Source organism: Myotis lucifugus, unplaced genomic scaffold (genome assembly GCF_000147115.1).
Source record: "Myotis lucifugus unplaced genomic scaffold, Myoluc2.0 scaffold_55, whole genome shotgun sequence".
NCBI lineage: Eukaryota > Metazoa > Chordata > Mammalia > Chiroptera > Vespertilionidae > Myotis > Myotis lucifugus.
In genome coordinates this window covers 765,285-777,509 of record NW_005871103.1, presented here as the reverse complement: position 1 = coordinate 777,509, position 12,225 = coordinate 765,285, and the positions used below count along the sequence as shown (strand labels likewise).

Below are 12,225 nucleotides of genomic sequence, written 5' to 3'. Positions count from 1 at the left end.
GTGGGGGAGTTTCCCAAAGGGAATAGGGACTTTCGTTTTCAATAAAGACCAGGCATAGGTCCCTCCCCCCCAGCCCAGGTTCCAGGGTACTTGGGGGGGGGGGGAGGGGAGGAGCCAGTGCAGAGACCTGGCTACGTGCAGGGAGGCAGAGACCACGAGGGCATGTAAACCGTCTGTCAGCGTGTCGCCATCTCTCAGGATCGCTGTCCTCGCTGTGTTTGAGCCCAAGTAACCCCTTCCCTAAAGAAGTCCGTGTTCCTTGTGGCGATTAATGAGCAACAGCTCTGTGAGCAGCTGCACGGAGAACCTCCTGCAGGCTGCCCGGCCCTCTCCAGCCCAGGAAGCCAAGGCTACCCCTGGGGAACAGAGAGAGGGGAGCAGGAAGGGTCAAACTCAACCCACTGAGGTCTGCAGCCTCGGGGTCCTGCTCTGGGCCTGGTGCTGGGCACTGGCCTCCCTGACAGGTCAGTGCCTCCTTTGAGCCCTGCCCGCCTGAGCCCGCCCCGCCCACCGAGCTGTGGGACACGCCAGGCCCCCAGCCACGCCAGGCAGGCAGTGTCTAATGGGCACAGCGCACAGCGGGCGACACTCACAGCTCGTGCAGCTTCTGGCAGAAGCTCCAGCCGTCGCGGCTGATGCGGGAGATGGAGTTGTTGCTGAGGTGGAGCTGGTGCAGGGCTGTGAGGCCGTAGAGCGAGCCGCTGTTCACCTCCACCAGGCTGTTGTGCTCCAGGTGCCTGCAACGACAGCCACACGCACGATGGAGGAGGCGGGCCCCGGGCCATTCCCCGCGGCCAGAGCAGGGGGCTGGAGCCCAGGACCGGACACCACAGAGCCCCTGGTCGGCACCAAGGACTCAATGACAGTACGCGAGGGTATGTGTGCATGGGCGCATGTGTGCACACGCGTGTGCAGGCAAGACAGGCAAACCCAAACAGATGGTGCGTGTCCAGGCCAAGTTCAGAACCAGGCACACAAATGGGCAGATGAGCTGCACACTGAGGACAGAGCCCATGAAAGAAAAACCTTGCAGATGAGGAAACCCTGGGGTCAGACCCCTTGGATTTAAATCCCAATTTTGCTCCTTTGTGGGCTGCGTGACCTGGACATCTGGAAAATGGAGGTGCCCAAGGGTACTCCTCCACAGGCTGCTGAGGGACACGAGAAAACATGTCAGAACTCAGCCCGGCGCTGAGGGCTCGCGCTCCCGCCAAGGGGAAGCAAGGACACTGCCACCGGCTTCCTGGCCATGCACGGCCTGACCCGAGAACAGAAGCCGTCACCCACATGGTGCCCCACCTCGTATGACAAGCACTCGGGCACCGCATTCCGCTGCTATCCACCTCGCTGCCTGCTGCTGCGCAGAAGGAAGCACTGACTCTGAGGCAGCTCATCACCCCAACTGGTGTGATTTGTTCAACATGAAAACCATGCTTGCGTGCTCACTGCACTTCCTTCTGCAAATTCTCTTTCATCTCAGTCCACCCAGCACACGACCACCTAGATTTCAAAGTCTAAAATGACAGTTTTAAGATGTCAGGTGAAAGTGTACTTAAATATGTAAAAACAGATACAGCTGGTCCAAGGCAGCATAGAAGAGAGGGAGACGCAAACCACAGTGCTAACACCATCACTCCTCAGTGTGTGTGTGTGTGTATGTGTGTGAGTGCTTGTGTGTTTGTGCATGTGTATCTTTGTATGTGTGTGTGGGTATCTGAGTGTATGTGTGTGTGTCAGCATGTGTATGTGAATGTGTATGTGAGTATATGTGTGTTTATGTGTATGTGTGTCAGTATATGTGTGAGTGTACTGGTATGTGTGTGTATATGTATATGAATGTGTATATGTGTATGTGTATGTATGAGTGTATATGTATGTGTGAGTGTGTATCAGTATGTATGTGTTAGTGTATGTATGTGAATATAAGAGTATGTGTGTTACTAGTATACGTATGTGTGTGAATGTTAGTATGTGTATGTGTATCTGAATGTATGTGTGTGTCAGCATGTGTATGTGAATGCATGAGTATATGTGTGTATGTGTATATGTGTGTGTCAGTGTATGTGTGTGAGTGTGTATATGAATGTATGTGTGAGTATATGTGTATGTATGAGTGTATGTGTGTGTCAGTATGTATATGTGTGTGAGTGTGTGTATGTGAATGTGTGTGTAAGAGTATGTGTATATGAATGTAAAAGGCATGGTCGAGAGACAGGAACTAGAATTGTTTTTGTTTCAGTTGCAAAGAAAACTAATAAAAAAACACAGAAACATCATGTGTGGAGACTGGGGGGAGCGGGACGGTGTCTTGAACAAGTGAAACCACTGACCATAAAGCAAGACAACCCAGACTGACAAACCCAGACAGCGGTGACGTGTCTAACGTGGCACAACCACCAGCAGGACGACAGCCAGGAAAACTCAAGCAGAGAAATAAGACGTGACTGCCGCTGGGAGCACGTCGGGGAGGGACGAGGGCAGGAGCGGACGCCACGCTTTCCTCCCAGTCTGAGCACGTGTGCAACTGCGAGGCAGGTCCTTCTGACGAACAGTAAACAAATCTAAATGTCCGAAAGCAGAAGCGGGCAGCTGCCTTCTCCGCCCTGTCCGCGCCTTCTTGTGGTTTTGTGTGACTCGGCGGCAGCACGAGCAGCGATGTGCACGCCTGTTCCCTGGACAAAGGGGCAGCTGCACCAACGCCCAATGAGCTCACCAAACGAGAAATCAATCTCCCAGGATGAGCGGTACATGTCGGCCCACCTGCACCTCAGACTGTCAGACCCCCAACAGGGGAGGGAACTTTCTGTAGGGTGTGGGGCGGGGGAGGGTCTGGGAGGGGAGCCACGAAGGAGGGGGAGCAGCCCCAGAAGGATGGCCCCATCTTCACTACCCAACATTCTCCACCAAATCCACTAAACTGCCCTGAGATTTTCCTAACCTTCCAGGAAAACACCCTTATCTGGAGTCCCCAGAAACACGAGTGAGGCCCCGCCAAAGTCCTAACAGCCCTTGGGCAGAGGGCGCCACACACAGACCACACGGGCCCTGGCACGGCGCATACTCACAGCGCCTGCATCCTGGACAGCCCCCAGAAGGCCCCGTCCGTCAGCCGGCTGATGTTGTTTCGCTGCAGCTTCAGCACCTCCAAGCTGTCCAGCCCCTGGAACGTCAGGCCCTCGATCAGCCGGATCCGATTCCGATTCAGGTCCCTAAAAAGACAAAGCCGGTGGGTTCAGAGCGTCCGGCACGCACCCCTCACCTGCAGCCATTCCCACACAGTCCCTGCTGGGTTTCCGGGCAGCAGGGAAAATCCGGGTGGAGCTGGTGTGAGGGGCACCCGCCAGGCAGCCCCTGGCACTGCCCGGGCCCCAGCTAAGGAACAAAGAGGAGGGGAGAGCTCCTGAGCGAGGGAGCGCCCATTCCTCCGGGATGGCTGTCTGCAGCGAGGAGGGAGTAGGACTCAGGATGCAAGCGCCCCAGGCGAGCAACAGAAACCCAGACCAGGCGCCTCACCCAGGAAAAATCTAACGGAAGTGACGCTTCCCACGGGAGGCACTCCCAGCATCTCCAGTCGCGGAGAGCAGTCACTGCCCAGGGGGAGCGAGGGGGCTGGGCACACCATGGAGCACACGTTTGGCTTCTGGCCCGTGTGATAAACCTCAGTTAACCAAAAGGTTTCAGGAATCGGGGGCTGGGTCTGTCGGCAGCACTGGGGGGAGGGGTGGGGAACCCAGGCTTCTCAGAAAGCCCTTCGTTTCCCCAAACACTTGGGCAGCACCTCACGGCCTGCCTCACACAGACCTGCCCGGCGACAGGAGCGGGAGCCGGGCGCAGGGGGGTGCGTGTGTGAAGCAGCGCTGGGTGCACCCCACCTTACTGTCACACCTAGCTCTAAACACCTGTTTTGTTCTGTTTAAACCAAATCCCAATAGTGGCTTATTTTCCTGAGATATATTCTTTTGCTGCAAAGAAGATACAGGAAATAAATACAGAACAAATACTCCATTGGGTTCAGAAAAGAGGTTTTCTCGACTCCAAACTCTGGGCCATTCCCAGAGGGTACTGGACCTTGGTCATCAAACACTAAACAAAGAGATCCTCTCTCCAGAAAAAATCAATCAATCAACAAACTAGGTGAAGACGATGGCCTCTCTCTTGCTCAGGACTCCCTCCAGCTACACTAGCTTCCTCTCACACTGCCGCGAGCTGGGCACCACGAGGCCCGGGGCACAGACTGTACAGGCCCTTTAAAAAGGCAGAACCTCCATGACCAGTCAGGAGCCCACGCGGCCTGAGCTCCGCCAGCGCGGCTAGTGAGCAGGAGTCCTCCTTGTGCTCTGGAGCGTGGCCACAGGCCGCACTCTCCATCCTCAGTGGGTCTCAGCAGCCGGAGAGCCGCAGGCACCAGACCAGCGCCTCGTCTGCTCTGATTGGGTGTCGCCACTGGGTCACTGTGGGTCATTCACGCAGAGCTTGGCCGGGAGCGAGGAAGGAGCTGCATTTGGCACGGGGTCCTCGGGGAGGTCTGGCCCCACCAGGCTTGGTGACCTGAATGAACATGCGGGTTTCCACACTCACAGCTGTGTCAGCCTCGGCAGCTTGAACGCTTTCACAGGAAGCTGGGTGATCCTGTTCCTGCTCAGGCGAAGCGTCAGCAGCGACCGTGACAGACCATCAAACGCTCCGGACTCCAGGGTGCCGATCCGGTTACTTGCCAGATTGCTGGAATGATCCGGGAGAGAAAATACAGTGGTCAGCAGGAGGCCTTCCTCGTTCTGTTGCAGACACCAGACCCGCCAACTTGGGAAAATAAGCCACCACCCCAGAGACACGGGTGTCCTGAGACACTGACACCCGTGCACTCCCCAAAGGACAGCCAGGTGAGGAGGGGGCAGCTCTCCCCACGGGACAGCCAGGTGAGGCGGGGGCAGCACCACCCATGCAGGACGGAGCTGTGTCCGCCTGCAGCACATGCACCGAGGCCAGTGGGTGACGCCAGGAGGGAGGAAATCAGCACCTACACAACCGGCACCCCCTGCCCCAGCCCTGCTGGGTGCTGCCACCTCCAGGGCCACCTGCAGGATTCCTCCTCAGCACCCATAACCCAAGGTGAGGGTCAGGGTTGGTGAGAGAAGCCCTAGGAAGCAGAAAGCACTGCAAGGCAAGGCCCAAGTGCATGTCAGCGTTGGGGGAGACAGCCTTTAATGTTGAAGTGGGTCTCACTGTACGGCTTACGTAATAAAGGTGCACAAACCCGTTCGTGGCAGCGATTTTAAATCTAAGACACACTCGTTAGAGACTGGCACAGAATCCCTTCAGAACACACGCCTCACGGCGATGGGCCCCACTGCCAGGATTCCGCGTGTAAGGACACCTCCCCTCCCAGCGCACGCAGCCCACAGCCCGCCTTGTGGTCCCACTGTGCGCACTGACAGAGCAAGAAGAGAGGAGAAGGGACAGAAAAGGGGGGAACACTGATGTCCCATGAGATGCTGCCACTACCTCTCCTATTCCCCAAACAAATGCGGGTTTTGGTGGCTTAAGCAGAAGGAGAAGCTCCGAGAGAACTTTCTACAGGGAGGGAGGGAACAGGCATCTTCCGTCACCCCACCAGGCAGCAGCCAGGGCAGGGCACATGAGGGTCCTTTGCAAATGGGGCTGGACCGCTTGTTCCCAACACTCCAGGTGAGAGGACAGTCTGGGTGATAAAGACACACTGGCCACTGTGTGCAAACAGAAAGCGCCCCCTGCTCTCAGGCACAGGGAGAAGGGCACTTCCATTCAGCTCAGCAGGTGGTGGTTTCCTGGCTCCATGCAAGGAGGTGCCAGGTGGGGGCACAGCTCTGCAGAGCCCGCCCGGGCCTGGGCTCTGCCACCCTGGCCTCTGAAGGCCCCGGGCTTCCGTTCCCAGTCCAGGGCCTCGGTGCAGCCTGAGAGAAACCTCTCCTCTCCCTGCGGGCCCTGGAACACGCCCGTGCCGAGCCGTGGCCGCCGAGCAGATGGGTCACCGTGGCCCCATCCAGCCTTGCGGACGGTCTCCAGGGAGTCAGGGCAGAGTCAGGCGGGAGTGAACTCACACGTCATCAGAACGTGTCTCCTCCGCCAGAGCCTTTAGTTTCTTCCCCAAAGCAGCCTTTCCCACCAACAGGCAGTGGGTTAAATAGGTTTTAACTTGCCTCCCAGCTGCCGTCCGATGGGTATGAGAGAGCGCATTAAGATGGGTAAAAGCGCCCTAACTGGTTTGGCTCAGTGGATAGAGCGTCAGCCTGCGGATTGAAGGGTCCCAGGTTCGATTCCAGTCAAGGGCATGTACCTTGGTTGCAGGCACATCCCCAGTAGGAGGTGTGCAGGAGGCAGCTGATCGATGTTTCTCTCTCATCCATGTTTCTAACTCTCTATCTCTCTCCCTTTCTCTCTGTAAAAAATCAATAAAATATATATTTAAAAAAAAAAAAAAAAAGATGGGTAAAAGCAAAACAGACTGACAGCAAAATCTAGAAGGTTCTGAGAACCACAGCACGGAGCACCTGCTCTCTCAAGTGCACCAAGTGCGCGTTTCAATAGTGCGTGACGCTAGACAGACATGCGGACAGGCCCGCCTCGCAGAGGTCCCCGTCCTTCCTCGAGAGCTTGCGTCTCCTCTCCGCCTTCCTGGAGGCAGCCCCGTAAGCGGGAGAGAGAGCAGGCTTTGTAGCCAAGACAGGCCTGTATCTGAGGCTCACTTCTCCTCTCAGTGGTCAGTCTACTAAGCTCACCGGTACGCTCCTGGCCTCAGCTGCCTGTCTGTCTCTAACGCTCTACCATAGAGGGCGCCCAGCCCTGGGCTCTGCAGAGGCCGCACGAGGAGCTCTGTGCCCAGCCCCACGGCCTCGGCACGGCCACGGCTGAGAAGAGGAAGCGCCCTCCCTGCCACCAGCCCTAGTGCCCGCCCGGCAGCGCAGGGGCACTTACAGCTCCTTTAAGGGCGGTCCCTGCAGGAAGCAGGCGCTGTGCACCTCCGTGAGGTTGTTCCAGCTCAGGTCCAGCACCTCCAGCGCCAAGTAGGCCCTCAGCTGGCGCCCCTCCACGCTGCGGATCTTGTTGTGCTGCCTGAAACACACGGAGGACGTGACTCAAGCATGTCTTTCTGCACAGAAACAATTGTTTTCCCCACCACTTCGTTTAGACTCATTTTTTCCTGTTTTGCTCTCAAAAAATTACAAATGCAGTGACAGTCCAGGTGCCATCCCCTCTCCTCCCTCCCCTCGAGCTGTCACCAGCTGGGCGGGTGCTAGACAGAGCACCCCCGTCTGTCTGGGCGGGTGCCAGGCAGAGCACCCAAGTCTGTCCGAGTTCCAAGCCCAGGCCGCTCCCCCCAGGGCGAGAACACAGGGGGACACTTCAGACACGTGCAGAGCGCACGGCAGGACCGGAACCTGGGCTCGCCGATGCCCTCCCTCAGCGAGCGCCCAGTGGGACCAGCCAGTTCCCAGTGCTTCCCATCTCGAACCTTCGGGCCCTCATCCAACCCCACCAGGTACAGGGCTGCAGGCACTGAGCCCACAGCCAGTTAATCCATCTCAACACGTGGCTACACTCCTCACACTTTACCAATACCTACCACGTGCCAGGCGTGCAGACAGGCACAAGGGATTTAAAAAAAAAAACCAAAATCTCCCCCAGGGAGACCAGGAACTCGGTGCTGGATCTGACGAGACTGAATCCCCTGACCTCTGCCGCTAGCCCTCGGTCATTTTGTTCCCGCTTCCATGCCTGGAAATGTGAGCTCAGCATCTCAACCTGGAGCACACAGCCCTGCGATGCACCTGCGGCTGCCACCTCAGACCACGGGCCTTCCCTTGTTCTTCCCATCTGCCTCTGTGTTACCGTCACCACTCACCTGGCCCGTGACGCAACTCCCTCCTCATCGTAGGGACGCGGGTGATCCACCCTGACCCGCACAGAAGCACGCGGCAGACGTTAGCTAAGGATTCCGTGTTGCACCGCCTCCAAGAAAGGCGTCTTACCGCAGCGGTTTAAATGTACCTTTAATCCTGCTTCTGACAAAGCTACAGTCTAATCAACGAGCCAGTGTTTATTAATCAGGAGAAAGACAACCCATGGTAAGCAAGGCTGGAGGGAGCGGCCCGTGCATGGGCCTGGCCCGGCCTGGCAGTCTCGTCACCGCAGCCTCATCGAAGTTCAGGTTCAGACACCAGCGTGGTGGGGGCAGCGCTGGCTCTGGGTCCCGGCGCCCCCGGGCCAGCCTGGAGTCAGCAGTGCCAGGGTCTGCAGCCATCAGACATTCCCCAGCACCCACAGTGAGCCAGGCGTTGCTTACCAAGTGGCATCTCTTTTAAACAAACACTTGCCCAAATCCGTTCCAGCAGCGTGAACAAGGCCCTCTTCCCAGAAGCTCGGGGCCTCTCCCCCCGCCTTTGTTTTCTCACAACTCTCCCAGGCTCTGAACCCAAGGGCCCGCTTACAAGGCACAGCTCCACACACAGGGAGCCTCGAGAATGAAAGACGACTTTTCCCTTCACGCCCCCGCCTGCCCCCACAAAGCTCTTTCCTTTGAGTTCTTTATTAAGTTCTTAGTGAAGATAGTCTCTTCAGTTTTCTGACTCAAAAAGAAAAAGAAAGGGCAAAATAAAGTAAAAGGAGACCTTTATTATGTAAAGTATGGGAAACAGAGCAGGAAAAAGGCAGCCGTACCCAGGAACTGTGGGAGCCAGGACGAGTCTGAAAAGACAGGAAGGGGCGCCAGGGCCTGAAGTGGAACAAAGGGGGGGCCGCACACAGTGGAGGGGCCCCGGGCAGCGGCTGGAACCCCGCACTTCTCCCTGCCTCCTCTCCTCTGTCTCTGCCTTTCATCTTACACGTCTCCTGCCTTGTCAGCCTGTTTACTCACTGAACCGCACGCCCTGCCCCGCGCCAGGCCGCTCTGCCGGAAGGCTCTGGGGTGCGGGCTCGCTGGGAGCTGGGAGAGCTCCTGAAGGCATAGCGAGGCGCCATGGAGATGAGAGGGCGAGGAGCCTGGGCGTACAGAGGCAGGAAGGATGAGCCTGGGGCCCAGGGTGCTGGGGCCCAGCGTGAGGGCAGGATGCCGATGCCGGGGAGACAGGGACGCAGCAGCGCAGAGCGGATGGGTCCTGGAGCTGGCAGGGCAGGCGGAGCCGTGCCCGCAATGCCTCCCGGGCCAGGCTGATGAGCGGGAATCCTGTCACAGGGCCAGGAGAGGGTGGCGGCAACACAGACATGAGATGGGAGAAAGGGACGGGCCCCCAGGAGATGGCAAGTGGAGGTGCATGAATGGGACCCTGTGTGCTCTAATCTGGAGACGTCAAGATGACCAGGGGAGCAGCTACAGGCTACACCGTGGTCTTTGCCCACTTACGTCCTGTCCCGGAGTGGCTGCATCTAGAATACAGACAGCCCTGCCCTCAACAGCACCACCCAGCAGCCTGATTAAAAAACGAGCAAAGAACCTAAATCGATGCTTCTGCACAAAAGGTATACAAATGGCCAAGAGCACATGAAAAGATGATCAACATCACTGATTACTCGGGCTGTGGAGAAGCTGAAACCTGGTGCGACTGCTGAAGAAAATGGTGTGATGGGGCCTCAACAATCAAACACAAAATCACCATGTGACCCAACAGTACGACTTCTGGGTATATATCCAAAGACCTGGAGGTGGATCTGAGAGGTATCTGACACTCATATTCCCAGCAGCATTCACAACAGTCAACAGGTGCAGCAACCCAGTGTGCATGGACAGTAACGTGGTGTACATACCAGGGACTGTTGTTCTGCCTTGAGAGGCAAATTCTAACCCCTGCTACCACGTGGATGAATCGTAAGGACGTTATGCTACGTGAAATGAGCCAGTCACAGAAAGACACCCTGTATGGTTGCACTCGCATTAGGTCTCGGAGCAGCACGCCGACTGGTGGCTGCCGGGGCCGGGGGGCAGGAATGGGGAGCTGGTCAATGGTGCAGGGCTCGTTTGCAAGATGGAGGGAGCTCTGGAGCTTTGCACACACGTGTGTACTGCACCGTACACTTAAAACGATTAAGATGGCAAATTTCTTATTACATACATTTTACCATGATTTAAAAATAAAACAAAGCAAAAAACAAGTTAGTTCATGCCTAAATCTCCAACAATGGCTTGTGTGTCTCCTTTTGGACCATGTCCTTACCATGTTCTCCAAGGCCCATGTGATGGCCACACCCCCACCTTGCTGCCTCACCTCCTACCTCCACCCCTGCACGCACCACACGGCCTCAGACACTGCAGCAGGGTCCTGCCTCGGGACCTCTGCACTTACCTTTCCCACTGCTGACAAGCTCTTCCCTCGAAGACCCACAGGCCTCATGCCCTTACTTCTTCCACATTTTTTTTTTTAATTCAAAGTTACCTTCTCAATGGGCTTCCCTGGCCACACAGTCTAAAACCACAAGCTCATGCAAGCTTCCCCCTCCCTTTCTCTCTCTCTTCCCCCCCCTCTCACTCTCTCACATACACACACACTCCTCTCTCTTTCTCTCTCTCTCTCTCTCTCTCTCTCTCTCTCTCTCACACACACACACACACACACACTTCTCTCTCTCTCTCTCTCTCACACACACACACACACACACACATTCTCCACTTCTTCACCTACTTTCTTTATGCCTCTAGTTACCCTCGAAGACACCCAGAATTTTGTATATTTCTAGTTTAACACGTCTCCCAGCAGATGTGCCTCCATGAAAGCAGGTGTGTGTGTCTGTTTTGTCCACTACTCTCTAACCATGAGAACAATGTGAGGCACTCAACAGATGCTCAATTAATATTTGTTGAATGAACCACAAAGAAAGAACACGCGTGAACTCAGAGAGGCCAAGGCGGGGCACAATGTGGGGTTCACGAGCACTTAAGCAGAAGAGAATGATGCCAGCAGATGAGTTCAGTCAAGGAGCACGAAGGATGAAGAGAGCCTGCCAACGGTCTGGGGCAGCGCTGCCCAGATGCCAACCACCCAGCCCACGGGGCTCCAGAGTTCCTCGGGCTGAGCACTGCTGCTCCCAGCTGCCGAGGACACATGTGCCATCTTCTCCCTCGCAGCTGGTCTCTCTACGCTCCAGGCTAGAGCCCGGATCAAACTCCTCCTGCACTCCTCGGGCTGAGGAAAGCAGAGCCCACAGCTCTGTGCTCCTGCAGAACTCCGCCTCCCTTCTCTCCCAGAGCAAGCAGCACACTGTGTTAGGCGTCTCGTGGACCCAGGTCCGGAGCTCTTCCTGGGCTGTAACATGGCACAGCTGAAGAACATGCCACAGGCCATACCTGCCGAAGTTCAAACCCCAGGCTCACCACCTGCAGGTGGGAGCCTCGGCAGAGCCCGTCTGTACAGTGGGATGGAAGCTCCCACGCCCCCGGGGCTGCTCAATTAAACGTGCTCTCGTTTGTATCAGCCTCAGAGCCAGGCTCAGCCTCGTTTGTTGGAGGTGCTTTGGGAAAAGAATGAAGAAAAGTAATAAATGACTGGTCCCTGTCTATCCCTCTGCCACGTCTATGCAAGCAGGAGGCCCGACGCCTCTGAGGAGCGAAGGGCTGGCGCAGTGCTCACTCTTAGCTGCACGCATGAAGCAAGCCTGTTCCAGCTGGCGAGTGTCAAACCAGCCATAGGACAAAGGGCTGCAAAGCAGATCCCAGGCCAAAACTTCTGCAGGACTCGGGGTGGCTGACTCCTTCCTTCCCACTCCTGCAGCAAGACTCAGGCCCCACCCCAGACTCACCCACCAAACCCCACCCTGCCCACCAGAGGAGCAGGCCCCCCAGTATCCCCTCCACACCGCCAGCCACCTGGGTTAGACCCCCACCTCCTCCAGAGTGGATGGCTGTGAAGACGTGTTTGCTGCCCTGCTCAATCCGCATTCACTTTACAAAACTGGGCATGTGCAGCACAGGGGTCAGGCCGTCACTCCTGAACTAAACAGCTTAGCTCCAAAGAAGGTGCACACTCATCTCTCTAACCTCTGAATCCTTGTCCACGTTCTCATAACACCGCTGGCCAATAAGTGAACACCTGCGTGCAGCAGGCCCGGGCCAACCCAGCGAACTCACGCGTGAGGTGGGTCCTAGTCTTATCCCCAGTCTCTCCGTTGGAGAAACAGGCTCAAAGGCTGCTGGAATTTTCCGGAGTCACAGCTGGAAAGTGAAGGAGCCAGCACACAAGGGCCAGGGCAGCAGGCCCACCT

General features: G+C 56.6%; 1 protein-coding gene across 1 annotated transcript in view; it reads right to left on the bottom strand.

The window, feature by feature from the left end:
- The window catches only part of LRIG1 (leucine rich repeats and immunoglobulin like domains 1), a 102,128-nt gene that overhangs the window by 23,898 nt on the left and 66,005 nt on the right, over positions 1-12,225 (bottom strand). The window contains exons 4-7 of the mRNA XM_023754037.1: positions 6,952-7,089; positions 4,579-4,722; positions 3,066-3,209; positions 594-737 (exon numbers count right to left, since the gene is read on the bottom strand). Of these exons, the coding sequence (XP_023609805.1) occupies positions 594-737; positions 3,066-3,076 (155 nt within the window). The 5' untranslated portion in view covers positions 3,077-3,209; positions 4,579-4,722; positions 6,952-7,089. The remainder of the gene's footprint in view (positions 1-593; positions 738-3,065; positions 3,210-4,578; positions 4,723-6,951; positions 7,090-12,225) is intronic.